The sequence below is a fragment of the Scylla paramamosain genome, chromosome 28 (genome assembly GCF_035594125.1).
Source record: "Scylla paramamosain isolate STU-SP2022 chromosome 28, ASM3559412v1, whole genome shotgun sequence".
Classification (NCBI taxonomy): Eukaryota; Metazoa; Arthropoda; class Malacostraca; order Decapoda; family Portunidae; genus Scylla; species Scylla paramamosain.
The window spans coordinates 7,225,307-7,245,000 of NC_087178.1; the positions used below are offsets into that span (position 1 = coordinate 7,225,307).

The 19,694-nt window shown below is 45.4% G+C and overlaps 2 protein-coding genes across 3 annotated transcripts in view; both read left to right on the plus strand.

The window, feature by feature from the left end:
* Positions 1-14,763, plus strand: part of LOC135114832 (nuclear receptor coactivator 1-like) — a 277,887-nt gene extending 263,124 nt beyond the window's left edge. Inside the window, 6 exon segments of the mRNA XM_064030953.1 lie at positions 4,828-4,934; positions 6,437-6,578; positions 7,758-7,833; positions 7,835-8,170; positions 8,172-8,859; positions 11,967-14,763. Of these exon segments, the coding sequence (XP_063887023.1) occupies positions 4,828-4,934; positions 6,437-6,578; positions 7,758-7,833; positions 7,835-8,170; positions 8,172-8,828 (1,318 nt within the window). The 3' untranslated portion in view covers positions 8,829-8,859; positions 11,967-14,763.
* Positions 14,764-19,690: 4,927 nt separating this feature from the next.
* Positions 19,691-19,694, plus strand: part of LOC135114833 (uncharacterized) — a 154,460-nt gene continuing 154,456 nt past the window's right edge. For both annotated transcript variants that reach the window (XM_064030958.1, XM_064030957.1), the window contains exon 1: positions 19,691-19,694. This exon is cut by the window's right edge and continues 84 nt beyond it. The gene's annotated coding sequence lies outside the window, so the exon portion shown is untranslated.

The window sequence follows — 19,694 nt, forward strand, 5'->3', positions numbered from 1 at the left end:
TAAATAAGCCTTGAATGTTGACCAGACAGCAAATAAGAAGTCGAGGGTCTGCACCACACACACTCACAGACACGGGAAACACAAACAGAGAACACAAGTATACTCTGCCAAAAACACTCCCCCTTACACCCTCCCATACGTCAACTTTACCCTCCCCTCCTGTATTCCCTACACTTATTCCTTACACTTAAACCCTCCCATATCCCCCTACACCTTCTACACCCTACTTCCCATATCCCTTCCTTACTTCCTCAAACACCCTTCTTCCTTGCATAACGTCTCATACCTCTTTACAACGCCTACACCCATTTCTACACCCTTACCTCCACATCAAATCCTCAACTTTCTTCCATACACCTTGAAAACCTCTCCCTTCATTCATCTCGCATTGCATCCCTTCGAAATACACCCTAAATTTACACCCTTCGTTTTCACACTTCCAATTACACCCTAAAAATCTCAATGACTTACACTTCTTCTCCTACCCTTCATACACCTTCCTATCACCTCTATCCCAGCTGCTTATCTTTCCCTTTTACCCCTTCGTACACCCTCCTATCACCCCAACTCCATACCGCACCCTCACCCCTGCCCCTTCACCTCGTCCCCAGCAGGAAAAAGAAGTCAATATCTCCATTACTTATAGGGTGATATCGATCGCTCCCATCTCAATGACTGTTTCCTGTGATATCGATACAAAATGAGTTGGGAGCCCAAACCACACGGTATTGTCGGCTCGAGCTAATGACGCTAAGTAGACGAGGAGTGGCTCAATTACGTGGCAGTAACTCAAACCAGTGATTGCTCGTTACACGTAAAGGACGCAGGAAAGTACATACCTACCTCCTCCCTCTTACTCACTCACTCTTTCTGGCAGTGACGGAAACTACACACACACACACAGTCTCTCTCTCTCTCTCTCTCTCTCTCTCTCTCTCTCTCTCTCTCTCTCTCTCTCTCTCTCTCTCTCTCTCTCTCTCTCTCTCTCTCTCTCTCTTGTCCACTTAAATATACGCAAACATATTATACGTAAGCTCTTCGATTTTTTTTTTTTTCTCTCTCTCTCTCTCTTTTTATTATTCAACTGTTTCCCTGAGTGACTAAAATCGATGTGCTTGTTTACGTGTAGTGAATTGAGTGTGAAATCTGAAATGCCTTGAGTGCTTGTGAGTGATAATGATAAAGATGGTGATGATAATGATGGTGGTGATGGTAAGTGACTGTGTAGTTAAATATTATCTTTATCTTACTGTATTTTCTCTTTATCCTACCTTGAATTTAACTTACCTATATCTTCTTCTTCTTCCTCTTCTGCAGCTCCTCCCATGTTCATACGGGGTCGCTGTTCCTCACTAGTCTTCTCCACAAGGCCCTGTCCCCAACCTCCTCTCCACTCAGTCCTCTCTCCCTCAGGTCCTCTCCATTGCGATCCTTCCACCTTTTCTTTGGTCTGCCACGTCGTCTTCTTCCCTCTTCTTCCATATAGTATCTCTTATTATATCTTACCTGTAACTTACCTATCTCTGTATCTTACTTGAATTTTACTTGTATCTTAATCTATATTTCAACTGTAGACTATCTTACACACACACACACACACACACACACACACACACACACACACACACACACACACACACACACACACACACACACACACACACACACACACACACACACACACACACACACACACACACACACACACACACACACACACACACACACACACACACACACACACACAAATAAAAGACCAATAACTAATAAAAACACAAACGACATGAAGAACGGAAACAATAACAAAAAAGGAAAAAAAGAACAAAAGGAATCCAATAGTTGTAAATTCCAGTCAAGAGAGAATTTCAAAACTATTCTTCATTTCTGTTTTCTTTTTTTCTTCTTCTTCTTCTTCTTCTTCTTCTTCTTCTTCTTCTTCTTCTTCTTCTTCTTCTTCTTCTTCTTCTTCTTCTTCTTCTTCTTCTTCTTCTTCTTCTTCCCTTTCCTCCTCCTCCTCCTCCTCCTCCTCCTCCTCCTCCTCCTCCTCCTCCTCCTCCTCCTCCTCCTCCTGCTTTTTTTAGTCTTTTGCTCTTCACGATATTTCTTCATCATTCATCAGAAAGAGAGAGAGAGAGAGAGAGAGAGAGAGAGAGAGAGAGAGAGAGAGAGAGAGAGAGAGAGAGAGAGAGAGAGAGAGAGAGAGAGAGAGAGAAAGCAATTAACCCTCGAGGTGACATGATCTTTCAGGACGAAACCAACAGCATGAAATTTTGATGAGAGAGAGAGAGAGAGAGAGAGAGAGAGAGAGAGAGAGAGAGAGAGAGAGAGAGAGAGAGAGAGAGAGAGAGAGAGTCACTCAGCATAAAATAATGACCCTTTTATAAGCAGAACATTAATTACAACACTACTACTACTACTACTACTACTACTACTACTACTACTACTACTACTACTATAACTCCTACTCTTCCTATACTACTACTGCTACTACTACTATTACTATTACTACCACCACCATTATTACTACTGCTATTAATACACCAAAAAACATCACACCAACCTCACAAATCCTTAAAACACAAAGAGGAAAGGAAAAATTTGACTTCCCCACACAGCCATCAGTGTTGTCTCTTTCCCTGTCACCCCTTCAGGAGTTTTCAATTAAGATAGATGTCCGGTGATGTAAAAGGCAGAAGAGGGGACAGAGGAGAGGGGAGAGGGAGGAGAGGGAGAAGAGGGAGGAGCAAAAGATAGGGTAGAGGGTGAGGTTATGGACAGGGTTACGCGAGAGAGAGAGAGAGAGAGAGAGAGAGAGAGAGAGAGAGAGAGAGAGAGAGAGAGAGAGAGAGAGAGAGAGAGACCATTTGCTTCGTAATAAAATGCTCTAAAAACTTTTCTCTCTCTTGCATTTATTTAATTACTTTATTTTTACCATCCCTTTCTCTCTCTCTCTCTCTCTCTCTCTCTCTCTCTCTCTCTCTCTCTCTCTCTCTCTCTCTCTCTCTCATCCATTAGTAAATGAATGCTGGTGTGTCCGAGGCAAATGCTTTCCCGTGTGTGTGTGTGTGTGTGTGTGTGTGTGTGTGTGTGTGTGTGTGTGTGTGTGTGTGTGTGTGTGTGTGTGTGTGTGTGTGTTTTGGGTGAGGCAGTAAAGTAGTTATTTTGTGTTGAGTGATTGGCCTGCAGGTATGTTGACAGAGGACAGGTGTGGAGTGGCTGGGGTCGACTGGGTTTGGGTTTGTGTGTGTCTGTGGTTGCTGTAGTAGTAGTAGTAGTAGTAGTAGTAGTAGTAGTAGTAGTAGTAGTAGTAGTAGTAGCAGTAGTAGTAGGTGTTATTTTTTTCTTCGCTTTTGTTGTCCCTATTCTCAACATTATTTTAATTTCTATTCTTGTCGTTGTTTTCATAGGTGTTTTTTCTCTCTTTTCATTTGTGTTCTCTTTATTCCTTACTTTTCTTCCTATCCTCATTCTACTCTTATTCCAATCATTATTCCTATTTCCTCCTATTGTTATTCTTAATCTCATTCTAATTCATATTATCGCCCTATTCTCACTGATATTTTCCCTGGTTTCAATAATAATCTTCTTATATCCTTACTCTTCTTCCAATCCCTTTTCTTATTTCCTCCTGTTCTTATTCTTAATCTCATTCAAATTCTCATTCGTGTTTCTATTTTCACTGTTATTTTTTTGCTCCAATTCTTATTCTCTCCTTCTTATCAATCAAGGACACTCAACACTGCAATCACATTCCACACAAACCAAAACACAAGCACGAGAAAGAGGGACAAGAAAACACAGAAAGGAACACAAGCAACTTTTCATATGCAAGAGAACCCCAAGAGAGGTACAGTCATTCATTCCCGTCCACTCAGCGCCTCTGCTTTATCCCGCTATTACCAAGAGTTCCCTGGACCAATTTACGAGCCAAACCATTACTGAAATCACCCCCTTTTTTTTATGGAGCAAAGAAAGACGGATTCGAACAAACACGTAAAACACATACCATAAAAAAACAACATAGAAAAAAATAATAAACTAACACAGTACACGCTAAATTATCCGGCAAGAAAAAAAAAACGGGAAGGAAAGAAAACGGGCGGAGGATTAAACGTAATAAACAGTACGCATTTATGGTCCATTTTCCGGTGAATTTATATGGAAAATTGGCGGAGTGAAGGGGAAATTGTATGCGCAGGTGTATAGGTGTGTTCATTTGTTCACCTGCTTCCCCTGTACCTGCACCCCTTTACCTGCCATTAACTCCCTACCTGTATAACAAAGGGGACGCATAACCCTCCCCTTTTTTTTTCGGCAGTATAAGAAAGATTGCTGTTAAAACTACGTAGATGAAGAATTTGGGTTTGGTTTTGTGTTTTGTGCTGCGTTTGTGGAGAGTGTGTGCGTGTGTGTGTTGAGAGGGATTATGTGTGTGTGTGTGTGTGTGTGTGTGTGTGTGTGTGTTTTATTTTCACTGTTTCTCCTCCTCCTTTGCTCATAATGATGTATTTTTCTTTATTCATTCTCTCTATTCATTCTTCTTTTTTTCTGTTTTTCCTTCTCCTTTTTCTTTTCTTCTGTTTTTTCTTCTCTTTTTCTAATTATTCTCTATTCTTTTCTCTATAGCTACTCTTTTCTTCCCTGTGTTTCCAGTCCTCATGTCTTTGTTACCGCGCCAAAAAAAAAAAAAAAAAGAAAGAAAGAAAGAAAATGGAAGAAAGAATTTAGGCAGTTTGTCTCGTACCAAAAATTTTCAATCAGTTTCAACCTGTTGCCAAAATTTTTCAGACTATTTCAACTTCCTCATGTGTCAATTTCCCCTTCCAGAGGCAAGATGCTGCTGGGCTACAGTGACCTCGAGCTGGTCAACAAGGGCGGGTATGACCTCGTCCACTACGATGACCTCGCCTACGTCGCCTCAGCCCACCAGGAACGTAAGTTTGAGGTCAAATTTTAATTAATCCTTTTTCCTGCGAGATTTTTTTTCTCTATAATTACCTATTTTTTACACTGAGAAAGGACAGAATTCATCTTCACTCATGTCTTTCATCTGAGTTTTCTTGCATTTTCCATAATCAACTATAATTTTTCATTTTTGTACTACAGTTTCCTGGATAAATGTTGAGGCTTAGGAAAAGACAAAAAATGAACCTCAAATCCTCTTCCTTATCTGAGTTTTCTTGTATTTCCATAATCACCTACTACATTTTAGACACATTTTCACACTACGGTCTCTTCAGTAATTTCTACAGCTTAGAAGAGACAAAACTAACCTCGCATTATCTCTCTCTCCCTCTCTTTATTATTTGCAATATATTTTTAGCCATGGAGTATTAACAAAGAGTGACCGCATCAGTAGAAGGGTTAAAGGTCACAGTTGAGGGTCACATGGGATAATAATAGCCTCGGGAAGGAGCGAAGGAGTGAAGGAGTCAGGAGGCAAATCACTCCTCTCCATTATCGCCTTAACTTTTTATTCTTTTTTTCCTCTTTATTTTTATCGCATTGTTATTCCTCTTATTCCTATTTTAAGTACCGTGACCTTTCCTGCTTCTCGTTAGCTTAGTTAGTGTGGCCCGCGGTAATCATGCGCCACGGGACAACTCTGAGTGATGTGACCTTTTTTTACGACTTGGTGGGGTCATAAAATATCTGCAGTTTTGTTCCCTCTCAGTGACTTAATGTGACCTAATGTGACCATGTGTGGCCAGGTGTGACTCAGTGATAATGTGATGCAGTGTGATTTCAGTGTGACCTCCTCCCTCAACAACCTAATATAAACGGGTGTGGGCAAGTGTTACCCAATGATTATGTGACTCAGTGTGATTCAGTGTGACCTCCTTCCTCAATATAATGAATTGTGACCTAGTGATTATGTGATCCTTTTAACTGTTACCTATATAATTCATTCACTTATTATTATAACAAAGTGTGACCTAATGTTGATGTAATCCAGTGTGACCCACTATGATTCATTGTGACCTCACCCTTCAGTATCCTAATATAACCAAATGTTGCATTCCTTCACCTGTTATAACCAAGACTTAATGATGATATGACACAGTGTGACCCAATGTGACCCAATGTGACTCAGTGTGACTCAGTATGACCCTTAGTAATCTACTAAAACCAAGAGTTACCGATGTTACTCATTTACCTATAACTAAATGTGACCTAATGATGCTATGACCCATTGTGACCCTGTGTGACTCAGTATGACCCTTAGTAACCTCATAAAACCAAGTACTATTAATATTATTTATTCACCTATAACCAAATGTGACCTAATGATGACCCTCCAATTTTTGACAATGGTTTCTGATTCTGTTTGGGGACCGGCAACTTCTAATTCTCTTGCCCTTGGCCGGTCCCCCTCCTACATAAAAAGAAAAGTAGTGTGACCCAGTGTGACTCAGTATGACTTGCTCCCTTGCAGTCCTCAAGACGGGCGCGTCGGGCATGATCGCTTACCGCCTACAGACGCGGGACGGCAGCTGGCAGTGGCTCCAGACCTCCTCCCGTCTCGTGTACAAAAACTCAAAGCCGGACTTCATCATTTGTACACACAGGCCGCTCATGTACGTCTGTCTCCCCACACGCACATCTCCCCTATCTGTCAATATCTCCACGGACACCTTGTATTTCCCCCTCATTATTCTAATCTTCGCCGTGTCGTGGTTGTGGGTCTGTCCGAGGTGGTGGTGTTGGCGGTGGTTGTGTGGTAAGTTTGCGGCGAGTACCAGGTGAGGTTCAGCTGTGGCTCAGGTGTGGTTCAGGTGTTCGTCGGGTACTTGTTTGCGAAGATGCTGTGGTTAGGGTGGATATTTGGTGCTGTTTAAGTTATTAGTTTCGTTATTAATTGGGGAGGTTATTTGTTTATTGTTGGGTTAATTGCGTAAGGGTTGAGAATAGTAAAAGAAAAATAAGGATATAAACTCAAATTCACGGACACAATTCTGTTTCTCATTCGAATTTTCCTTGATGTTTAAGTTGTCAATTTCCTGATTGTTTCATTGGAGGTGTTATGTGTTTATTGTTCAGTAACTGCGTAAGACTTGAGATTCTTGTAAGAAAAACAAGGATATAAACACAGACACAATTCCGTTTCTTGTACGAATTTCCTTCACTCATTTAAAAGAGTAGCAAAGACCTTTTTCCTTTTTTTCCTTTTTGTGTCCTGGTGTGAGAAGAGGCGCTTTCAGCACGAGTGGAAACACAAAGGGGACGTAATGGCGACGTAATGTGAAGATTTCCCGCTGTTTTCCTGCGCAAGGGAGCGAATAATGTGAGGGGGAAAAATTTAACGCTTAGGTATCGCCGCGACGGTTCAGAAGCTGCGAGGTGTCGGTGCTAATCATTGGTGAGCTGGGTGTGTTTTGACGCGGTGAAGTTGATCTGCGTTGCGGTGAGGCGAGTAGCGCGTCCTGGCGGCGGGGTAGTGGCCGCGTCAGCCTCAGGTAGTGAAAGGTCAAGGTGAATGTCGGCAGGTAAGTTGCCTTTTTGTTGTGGAGGAAATGTGTTGTTGTTGTTGTTGTTGGGTGTGCTTATGAAAAGGAATTTATAGGGGTATTTAGGTTATTTTCATTGTATTTAAGGTTTATTTGTTCTAGCATAAGATAATAGTGGTTTATAGGTCCATAGGTTCTGCATGAGACAGTAATAGCCGCTTATAGGCCTGATCACGGGAGGCTTGATAAGGAGGGATGGCCGGGGGTACGCGAGGGAGGCTCCGGAACTAACCCTCGCGTGGCTTGCAGGGAGGAGGAGGGGCGCGACTTGCTGGGGAAGCGGACGATGGACTTCAAGGTGTCGTACCTGGACCCCGGCCTGACGCCAGTCCTACCTGTGTGACTCTGAGCTGCCGCAGCTGTACGCCTCCCGCATGAGCCGCAAGTACAAGACACAGCTGCGGGATTTCCTCACCACGTGTAAAAGCAGGAGAAGCTACACCAACCTCTCCGACACGGCCTACAACAACTACAACAACGTGTACAGCGCCTCGCCCTACGCGACGGACAACGGCCTATACATGCAGCAGAACCTGGGCAACCTGCAGTCCCTGTACCCCACCAGCTACCTGCCCGCCGACAACCTGTTCCACTACCGCCAACTGGGCTCCTACTACCCCGACTACATGACGCACGGGTACGTTAGCAACGGCTACGTGGACGCCACCCCGTCCCTGCCTCGGTTACGACGTCACCAAGACCGCCGCGGACCAGAAGCTGTACTGCGCGACGCAGCTCGACGCCTCCAAGTACCAGTACAAGCCCACGGACGCCTATTCGGCCGTGTACGGCACCAACACGGTGTTGCCCTCCCTGGACCACAAGTACACGGACCTGCGGACGGCGGAGGTGCGGCGGGACGACCCCTCCGCCCTGGCGTCCCTGGGGGCACTGGCCGCAACTCCCGGCGCCACGAGCAGCGTGGTGGTCAGCAGTCCCACCAGCATCAGCCACAAGGAAGACACCAAAGACAGCGTGGAGCCCTACCCCAACAACACCCGCCAGACGGTGCTCATGTGGGGCTCCTCCTCTCACGACTACGACCCCAACAAGAAGTACGGCGAGGCGCCCGTGTCCGTCCGCACCGTCGTCGTTAGATCCCAGTTTAAGCGGAGTTGCCTGCAAGTGGGGTACCCGCCACGCCAGCGTCCACGCCGGGCGCCCGCAGCAGCGCCGGCGGCTCTCCTCACGGTCCGGAGGGCTCCTCCCCGCACGGGGGGCCGCCATCGGCGCACTCGGCGCATTCCGCCGCTGTTGCCGCCGCCACCCCGCCTCCTCAGCCGCCCACGTCGGCGCAGGTACCGTGGCGCCAGCGGGTAAGGCTGCGTACGGCTACAGTGAGGGCGGCGAGGTATGGCACCACCAGTACTATCCTTACCACCCGTATCACACCCCCGCAGTGAGTGACAGCTTTGTTTATTGTCTCTCTGGCCTGCACCGCATGAAGAGCCCGCCGTAGGCACCGGGCACGCGCACAGCCCTCCGCCTCACCCTGACGCCGCCGCGCGCCACCGCCACCTCTCCTGGCGGCGGCGTGCGGAGGGCTTTGCCTCACACGATGAGTGAAGTCAGCGAGGGCTGTGCGCTGGGCTCGCCCTTCCTAATACCCTAACCTAAGGCTTGGTGTGTGGACCAGAGTGTTGCGGCAGCCGCGGCAACACCTCGGTCACTCCTGCTCCTGACCTCTTCTGGGCCTCAAGTAGACGGCGGGCTGTTGTGTTACTAACAGGGGACCCTGGGCAGCCGCGGCGCCCCTCAACACGCCTCTCCTTGCATAGCGTGCTCATTCATTCCTTTAGTACCACGTGTTGGGGACGTCGGCCACGCCCAGGCTCCCGCTGCATAACATTTGGTGTCGAGTGTCGTTGATGTTTCCGTGGTAAGTGTCTCCCCGCGTCCCTCGTCCCTGCTCGTGTGTCCGTGTGTCCGTGTGTTCGTTTGTCTGAGTGTCTGCGTGTTTGTGTGTGCCGGGCTGAGGGAAGACAGACTGGAAAAAGAATTCTGGAAGCGAAGATCTTATTTTTTTCGTGATGTGTTGCAGTTAAAAGTCAGTCTTCCCCGGCAGCCTCTTTCTCCAGTGCCTGCCCTCCCCGCCCTTTGTGTGTGTGTGTGTGTGTGTGTGTGTGTGTGTTGTGTGTGTGTGTGTGTGTGTGTGTGTGTGTGTGTGTGTGTGTGTGTTTTTTGTGTGTGTGTGAGAGAGAGAGAGAGAGAGAGAGAGGGAGTGTGTGTGTGTGTGTGTGTGTGTGTGTGTGTGCGTGTGTGTGTGTGTGTGTGTGTGTGTGTGTGTGTGTGTGTGTGTGTGTGTGTGTGTGTGTGTGTGTGTGTGTGGTGTGTGTGAGTGTGAGAGTACCTAGACATTTTTATACACAAGTCTAACCCCTGAAGCTCTCCCAAGGAATCTGACAATACTGATAGAAATGTATGACTGTATGTGCGTGTGTCTGTGTTTGATTATGTGTGTATACTTTGTTGGGGACGCACGGCGAGCGGGTTCCCACTTGCATGATGTCTGCATGAACTCAGCATGACTCTCTCTCTCTCTCTCTCTCTCTCTCTCTCTCTCTCTCTCTCTCTCTCTCTCTCTCTCTCTCTCTCTCTCTCTCTCTCTCTCTCTCTCTCTCTCTCTCTCTATCTATCTATCTATCTATCTATCTATCTATCTCTCGTTTTGGATTGTGATTTATGTATTGAGATTTTTTGAGTTTTGTGTTTATTCATGTTTTCCTTGTTTTGTCACTCCTTTTGGCACCGTCACCTTGCATGCTAACTTGCTCCTCTGTGGACGGGGCTCGAACCGTGTTGTTCATTGTCCATGTGTCCCCCCAACCCTTGTGCCCAGGCTCCCCTTTAACTCTCATGTGCAGTGAAGAGAAATATTCTGTCAGTGTTCATTATCCCATACCCTTTCTGTTTTTCTCTCTATCTCATTCCCCCCTCTTTCAGTCCTCTGTGTTTTAAGCCTTTTCTTCATCTATAGGTGTGTGTGTGTGTGTGTGTGTGTGTGTGTGTGTGTGTGTGTGTGTGTGTGTGTGTCCCATAGCTTTCCTTATTCAGAAACCTTCTTTTTGGGATTCAGATACCATAATAACAGACTTGGCACTCACCTACACCTCCAACCTGTAATTGATAACCCCACGCTCTTACCTGTGAGGCCACACTACCTGTCCTTTCCAAATGTATCAAAATTTTGTTTTCTGTTCACCCGGGCGTAATTACTGCTCACCTGACCACCCCATTCAATGTGTATCAATCATGAGTTACCTGTGAGTTACCTGTTCACCTGGTGCTTGCTGTGTGTCCTCCCCGTCACCTGTTGTTTATTAAGTGTACTGTTAGATGCAACTCTGGTTCCCTCCCATTATGTTGCACGAGTGATTTTTTTTTTTTTTTATCTCATTAAGTATGTGTGAATGAGTTTGCTGCTTCTCCTCTTCCTCCTCTTCAGCCTCAGCCTTCTCCTCCTCCTCCTCCTCCTCCTCCGCCTCCTCCTCCTCCTCCTCCTCCTCCTCCTCCTCCTCCTCCTCCTCCTCCTCCTCCTCCTCCTCCTTTTCCTTCCCAAAGCCTTATAAATGACTTTGTTATCTTTAGTTTATCTTTTATTTTGCCGAGACTAAATAACAAAGTAAAGAGAGAGAGAATACAAGTAGTAGAAGCATCTAAAGTAACTTAACTAAAGAAGAAACAAACTTTAAATGATGTAATGCAGCAGCAACAGCAGCATCCAATCCTCACCGCTTGCCAGCCAGTCTCCCCACACTGCTCTTCCCCTCCTAGTCCTCGTCCTCCTCGTCCTCCTAGTCCTCCTCCTCCTTCCCACAAGTCCGTCCTTTGTCTAAGACGCGGCCTGTTCTCTGCTCGGCCTTGCAGTGCCATGGGGGAACCCAGCTACCCGCAGATCAGCAGGAACCCAATCCTTTGCTGTCCATCTCTGAGGTAACCAACACCCTTCTCAACCACCACGACTAGACCCGGTGGTGACCAACTCCAAGGTAAAGACCCCCGTAGATCTCTTTCTGTCTCTTTTCTCAGTCTCCCCCACGTACTGTAGTCTCACTTTGTCAGGTTGTAAGACTGTCCAGCCTCCCCCAGCGGAGTGCCACGCAGGTTTTCTTAGAGTATGACACACGTGCAGTTTTGTTCTCGTAGTTGGTGGTAGTGAAGGAGGTCCTCCCGCACCGCCGCACCTTTATCCATGCAATACAGTGGCTAGAGAGACAACCGCACTCATTTTAGTTCGATTGTTTGATTATTTTATGTCATGTGGCGATATTATGTACTAATAACACAACTCTTCCTTTTTTTGTCTTTTTCTCCCATAACACAGTGGAAGTTTCGATGTCAATAGCATAGTGGAATATTTTTTAGTACTATTTTTCTGTAGATATTGGCAGAAGTGTGTGGCTTTTGATTCCTTATCTCTGAAGTGTTGACCTTTTTGACCTGGCTTGACCTCGGCAGGGAGAAGGAGGAAGTGGCCCTGTGTGGGAGTCCAGACGCGACCTCTGACCCGCCACTCCTCGCCCAGTCCTGAGAGCAGCTGGTGACCCCGCCCAACCAGAGCCCGGTGCTGGGGTCATTAGAGATCATGACCCCTTACCTCCTCATCGCGGACTTGGGGTCACTGCAGCCTATGGTCCCGCAAGCTCAAAGCCCGGTTGTAGGGTCCATGCAGCCCATGAGTCCCCCAAGCCCACAGCCCCATCATGGAGCCACTGCAGCCCATGGCCCCGCAAGCCCAGTGTGCGGCCATGGAGACGCTGCAGCCCATTCAAGCCCACAGCCCGGTCGTGGGATCGCTGCAGCCGGGGACTTCCCAAACCTACAGCCTGGACATGGGGTCACTGCAGCCTACGACGTCCCAAGCCCAAAGCCCGGTGACCTCTCAAGACCAAAGCCTGGACATGGGGTCACTGCAGCCTGCGACTCAAGCCCAAGCCCACAACCCAGCCATGGAGACGCATCAGGCCGTGACCTCCCAAGCACAGGACCTCAGCAGCGAGTCCCAGCAAGCGGAGGTCCAGCAGGCCCTGAGTCCTACCAGCGGGGCGCAGGCCATCCCGGAGAAGCCCAGTGAAAGTACGACCTCGCATTTCCCAAGCCCTGGACATGGCACCGAGTAGCGCCTCCACTAGAGACACGATAACTCATGTCCTCCAGCCTCCTGACGCCTGAAGCTCGACGCCTTCTGATCCTTTGCGTCTCCTGGTGTAGCCTGTCCATCTTCGTCCTTCAGGGAGACGCAGAAAGGGAGGAAGAGTCCGTGCGCCCTCGGGTTGTGAAAACCGACCAGTACCTCACTATGTCACAAAGGAAAGGACCGAACAAATGACAACACAAAGGACAACTTGCTCTGATGCCCCATGGGAAGTGACGGGCGTGCCGGGCGTGACGGGGAGGAAGGAAAGACCCTGTGAACTTCTTCAGGAGGCGCAGCGATGCTCCGGGACTCAAGGCAAGGGGCGCGAGGCCTTGACGCTGACACTCTAGTAAGGGCGAGTGGCGCGGGACTACAGACGGTGCAGGAGGTGGCGCTGTAGTACTCTGGGTTTTTGGCGAGGTAGGCTGAGCTACAGACGGTGCAAGAGGAGCGCTGCGGGGAGGCTGCGGCGGTGGCCAGGCGGGGAACCTTCTCCACCCTTCGTACCTGAGCGAGAGGGCGCCAGGGCGGGTCGCCGGGCTTGTGGCGGGACGCGTGAACTCTCCTGACGGCATTTTGCATCAGGCAGCATTGGATCGTTAGGTATTTACAGGGTCAAAGAAATTTTAAACGATGCTAAACGTTTTAAGTGTAGGATTAATTCCATAGAACTGCGTTTGAGTGAAGTGACCGGAGGTGTTCTCTGACCTCATCTTTTAAGAGAATTTTTTTTTTTTAATGCATTATTTCACAAGCGTGTCTGGCGAACGTGCGTTGTAGTGTGTGGCGTGTGTCTGGCCGCCCAGAGGAAGGAAGGCTCAAGAAGGACCCTTGTGGAGGAGACACGGGGACTCGAGTAGAAAACGGGAAGAGAAAACGAAGAAAGGGCAGGTGAGAGGAGACAGAGGTGAGGCGTGTGTTCCCGAGGCCAGCAGTCAGGGAAGCAGTCATTTAATGAAACTCAAGGACGATAAGCTGGTGGGGTGAGTAAGGCGTCGCTGGTGTTGTGAGGAGCGAGGAGTTCAGAGTCTGTCCGCTTCTCACGCCTCACCGCACGGTACTGATCAGGTGAAGTGTTGAGAGGATGAAGGAAAGAAAGAAGCCGAATTGTGAAAGATATTATAATTGTTACCGTAAGGATGATATTGTTAGGCGGTGAGTGGCACGGACGTTCTCTCTCGGGTGGTGTGTGCGTGTGCGTGTGCGTGTGTTTTCCATTTTTATTTTTTTTTCTATTTTACTGTACATAGGAACATTCGTTGCAGTGAGTGGACTTGCAAAACACAAATAACAGAATCTGGTTTTTAGTGTAAAGTACATTTTTTGAAGTGCTTTATCATGCAGTGTTGCTCTGAGCTTTAAAAGGAAAAGAAAACAGTGGATAGCGAACTTTTTTTTATTTTTTGGAACCTGAGAAATAAGGCTAAAGAGGAACAGACGATAATAAAAGAAGGAATACAAAAAAATAATAAAACTTGTGCTATTGAAATATGAGTGAGTGAGTGAGTGAACTAGTGTGACGGAAGGAGGAACACACACACACACACACACACACACACAACACACACACACACACACACACACACACACACACACACACACACACACACACACACACACACACACACACACACACACACACACACACACACACACACACACACACACACACACACACACACACACACACACACACACACACACACACACACACACACACACACACACTTTCCCTCCTCCGTGTGGTATCCAGAACTCACAACTGACTACGTATCACTCTAGTCATTGCTAAGTTAAGTATCGCTGGCCGAGGCTCCGCGGCGCCCAGTGAAAAGTGAAACAAAGAGACAAACAAAAAACGAGAAAAAAATAAAAACACAGAAAATGAACGAAAAGGAGGGAAAATAAAGAAAGTACCTGAAAAAGAAAGGGAAAAGAAAAAAACGAAGAAAGTGACCTGAAAAGAGATATAAAAGAAGAAAAAGAGGAGAACAGAAAGAGAAAAAAACACAAGGAAATGCACACACACACACACACACACACACACACACACACACACACACACACACACACACACACACACACACACACACACACACACACACACACACACACACACACACGAATAGCTGTACTGAAAAAAATGTGAAAAATGTTTTATATTTCAACTAGGCAAGAAAAAAAAACTTAAGAACTTATGAAAGAAATTGCGTTATACAGGTTACAACGAAAATGGAATCTGTGAAAATTATACCCCTTTCTTTTCTGAGGGAAGGAAATTGATGAAAAAAAAAAAAATGAAGATGGAAAATTATACAAAAATATTCGCCTTTCCTTTTTTTTGAGAAAGAAATTGGAAAAAAAAAGTTGAAAAAAATAAATAATGTTGCATGAAAAATGTTTCGTCTAGCGGCAAGGAGCCTGTAGCCATCGAGAGAGAGAGAGAGAGAGAGAGAGAGAGAGAGAGAGAGAGAGAGACGGTCAAGGGTTGGTTACTGGGCTGGCCATTACTAGTGCCTTGGGAATTAATCACTTGGAAATAACATTAACTTTATCCCTTTAAACTTTCCCCTCCCCTTCAGTCTTCAATATCTATTTTTTTTGTTTTGTTTGTCTTATTACCTTACTTAACCTTTTCTTTTCTTTCTCTTCACCTGATAAAGCACTAATTAAAACATCTAATCAGTATTTTTTTCCACTTTTAACAGTTGTCTTAGAGATTCCAATACTCTTTTCCTTTCTTCCTTTCTCTATTACATTTGAAACGTTTGAAAAAAGTTTGTTTCCTCGTACAGACCCCGAGCATGGCGTAAGAGTATCATAAGACAATTAGCAATCATTTATCCTGGTGAAAAAACAAAAATCACTATTGTTTTCGTTCTGTCCTTCACGCCCCGGCCGCTAGATGGCAGACCGGGAGCTTCAGACAAAACAAGTGACGACCAGACTCCGTTTTCTCTTGCCACTTGTTGTTTTTCTCTCGTTTTCTGTTTGGTAAGGGTAAACTAAACGTATTATTGTATCTGTATTGTATTTTTCTGTTCCCTTATATTTTTGTTCTTGCATTCTCGTTCTTGTTCTTGTTTTTGCTTTTGTTCTTCCTCTTCTTCTTAATGTCCTCCGTGAGAAACCCAAGGTACTAATCCATAATCAAAACTTGGTAGGGAGAGGGAGGGGCGAGTGATGCTTGTGTACATAGCGAGAGAGAGAGAGAGAGAGAGAGAGAGAGAGAGAGAGAGAGAGAGAGAGAGAGATTTCCCGACCAACAAATATCGCTCCTGTACATTTTTATTTAACGCACACTTGGTTAGAGAGAGAGAGAGAGAGAGGAGAGAGAGAGAGAGAGAGAGAGAGAGGATTTAGTTCTTCTTTACTTGATAGTATTTAAACTAACTTTACTACTTAAACTTTACAGATCAGGTATAATTAAATAAACAAAAAAAGAGAGTGAGAGAGAGAGAGAGAAAGAGCGAGCGAGAGAGAGCGAAAGAGTGAGAGAGGAAAGGAATTTAGTAAAACATTTTGTACCATAAACTCGTACAAACTGAACTTAAAAAAAAAATAAATAAAACAAAAATAAAACACTGTAAATAAAAAAAAAATCAATGACTGGCATAGTTTTTGGAATAACGAATGGCCCGTACCTCGCTACCACCACTACTGACCAATCAGGGCGCAGAACAGCCTCCCTCCTACACCTCACAGCCAATCACAATGCACCAAAATCCATGGAGCACTTTGAAATAGACCAATCAGTTAATTTCTTGTTGTTTTTTTTTCGCTCTATTTTAATGGAGGAATTACTAATACATGTGTTTTGAATTGAAATTATAATACGTTTTTTTCTTGTTAAATGTGACCATGAGGGAAACTTTTTCATATTATTATTATTATTACGCTGCTAATTTACCGTGTGTGTGTGTGTGTTGGTGTGTGTGTGTGTGTGTGTGTGTGTGTGTGTGTGTGTGTGCGAGTTCTACCTTTGAAAAGAAAAAAAAAAATCTTATTTGGTCAGACTGGATGAATTTATATTTATTTATCTCAGTACCTGATTACTGGAAGCACTCAGGTGAGAGAGAGAGAGAGAGAGAGAGAGAGAGAGAGAGAGAGAGAGAGAGAGAGAGAGAGAGAGAGAGAGAGAGAGAGAGTTTATTACATGTACTATGAGATATATATACTATTCAAAGTATATATTGTATCCCTATAAGTACTGAAATGCGTTGTGCGTGTGAGTGCGTGTGCCTGTGAGTGCGTGTGCGTGTGAGTGGGCGTGTGTGTACAAAATCAAGGCAGCTGAACAATTTAATACAATCTGATCAACTTAATGAGAGTGAGGATCGAAAAATTTGTGGAAGTGAGGCAGTGAGGGAGGCTGGCGAAGGAGTCGAAGAAGGAGGAGGAGGCGGAGGAGGAGGAGAGGAGGAGGAGGACGAGTGGAGGTCCTGACAAGATTGGTCCCGTCCGTGGTACAGCTGAGGAAGGAGAGTACACAAGACTGCTGCTTCTCTACATACGTACATACATCCAACCCACATCCTTTCAGTGACGAGTTAACTAGCAGGAGCCTATTTATACATACATATATATATATATTGCAAGTATATACACTAAATGAATATATTTGACCTTTTTAGCAGTGATAAGCTCAGAAATATTACCTCATTCCAATTTGTATAAGGTGTAGCGTGCGGTCGGGCAGGCGGGCCGGTACCTGGCGCGCCTCACACCTGTTTGGTTATTACTTCATCCCAGTCTTGACCGTTCCTGTAAATATTGATAATTAAACTGTGATTCTGACGCCCGTTGTCTCATTCCATCCACCTGACTGATATCTGTTGTGCACAGACTCAAGGTATGCATCCAAGCTCTCATTCTGTTCACCGTATCACACGTAACATGCTGCATTCATAAACTTAAGCCTACCTATCCCCCTCTTCCCCAACTCCACCTTCAGTTGTTAGTGTGAAGCTCCTTTAAAAGATTAGTCAATTTTTCTAATGCAGAGGTTAATATTTTTTTCTTTTCTTTAACTTTCCCTCTTATTATAACACCTGAGTTTCCTATTTGTCATTCACCTTTCCTCTACTTCACCTCTCGACAGTTTGCTGGAATGTAGGAACTGAGATTAAAGTATTATTGCAAAGTTTCATTCTCCTCCCTGTCCCTCTACATCAGATTATGAGAGGAAGGAGCAATACATCTTCCTACTTGTTATTTATTCTCCTTTTTTTTATGTCTATCTCTGTTCTTGCATTCCTCTTCTTCTTTATCAGTTGTTTTCGTTTTCCACAGTCACAGTTACGAGATAATCCTCTTTTCTTATCCACGAAGCGCGCCTCATCCCTCTTTCCTTCCTCGCCACCCCTCCATTATGCTCTTCCTCCTCCTCCTCCTCCTCCTCCTCCTCTTCCACTCCCAGCAATTATTCTCTCAGGACTCCACCTCTCCCTCTTCCCTGCTGTTTATCATCTCTATTTCTCTGTCTTATTTATCTTCCTCATATTGCTTTTTTATCCTCCTCTCTCTCTCTCTCTCTCTCTCTCTCTCTCTCTCCTCCTCTCTCTCTCTCTCTCTCTCTCTCTCTCTCTCTCTCTCTCTCTCTTACTCAAAAAAATTCACACATTTCTCCTTTTTCTTATCTTTTTTTTTTCTTATGTATGTTCCACCCTTTGTCCTCAATCCTCTCTCACCCCCTCCACAACCTATCGCCCTCATCTCCCCCCTCCCCCTCTTCCCCCCCTTCCCCTCCCTCCCTCCCCTCTTCCCCTCTTCTCCTCCCCCCCTCCCCCCGTGGTATGCGTGAGGTGTGCTTGGCGATCAGGAAGGAGTAACATTTGATTAAAACCTCATCCATCTCTCACCAATAGGCGGGTGGGTGCTCTCTCTCTCTCTCTCTCTCTCTCTCTCTCTCTCTCTCTCTCTCTCTCTCTCGCTCTCTCTCTCTCTCTCACCACAATCACAATGAGAGAGAGAGAGAGAGAGAGAGAGAGAGAGAGAATCACATCAAACCAACCTCTCCTTTGACACACACACACACACACACACACACTTCCTTGCATATAATTCAAGGACAAACCACACAGAGAGAGAGAGAGAGAGAGAGAGAGAGAGAGAGAGAGAGAGAGAAACTACATACTAATCTCTATCACGAACAATTCAACTATTATAAACTACTTCCTTCTAGCGACATCTGGCATTCGTCCCACACTCCTTCCCTCCCTCCTTGTCTTTCTCTTTCTCTATTTCCTCCTGCAGATCTCTAAATCACCTGGGCATTACTAATATAGCATCTGCAGGAGCTAGATCACGTATATTATGCTCTGGGAACACCAACGTACGAGAGGAGGTGAGTAAATGGCAGGTGAGGAAGAGGAGTGTAGTTCAGATGGGTAGAGGGGTAGACTGGGGTGACTGGAAGGGAAGTTTAACTAGCAATGTGGTTATCGTATCATTTTAGTCTATTATCTTCACGCCGCGGTAGATATTAAGCTCCTACATGATTTAGTGTTGGTTATTTAGGTGTGTTTTTGTATTATCTTGGTGTAGTGGGGCTTGTAATCGTATGGTAAGGGAGGATTAATGGCGGTTTTTTAAAGGGATGTGCTTAGAATTGGCAAAACTGCAGGTGTCTAGAGAAATTTGAGTCTTTAACACACTTCTGAACTTCTAAATAGTCTTAAAGTTCTATATTGAAGCTTGCCGTTCACTGGTATATGTGTTTCCATTTTTTCATTACTGTTTTAGAGAGATACACTTAGAACTGGCAAATCTGCATAGGTCTATAGGGAAACCTAAGTCTTCAACAACAAACACGTAAATAGCCTAAAAACTCTACATGAAAGCTTCCTGTACACTGCTATGTATTTTTTTTCTTATTCTTTGTCATTTCTACCTTTATTTATTTATTTTTTTTTTTTACGGGTTTGCTTTGCTGAATCGTAGGAATAAGGAACTGAAGCAGGTAATTGAAGATTCCGTATCCGTTCTTGGCATCAATCACTAACTGCAAACCAAATGGTGTCAGTGTGTGAGAACTGTCGGTTAGGTTT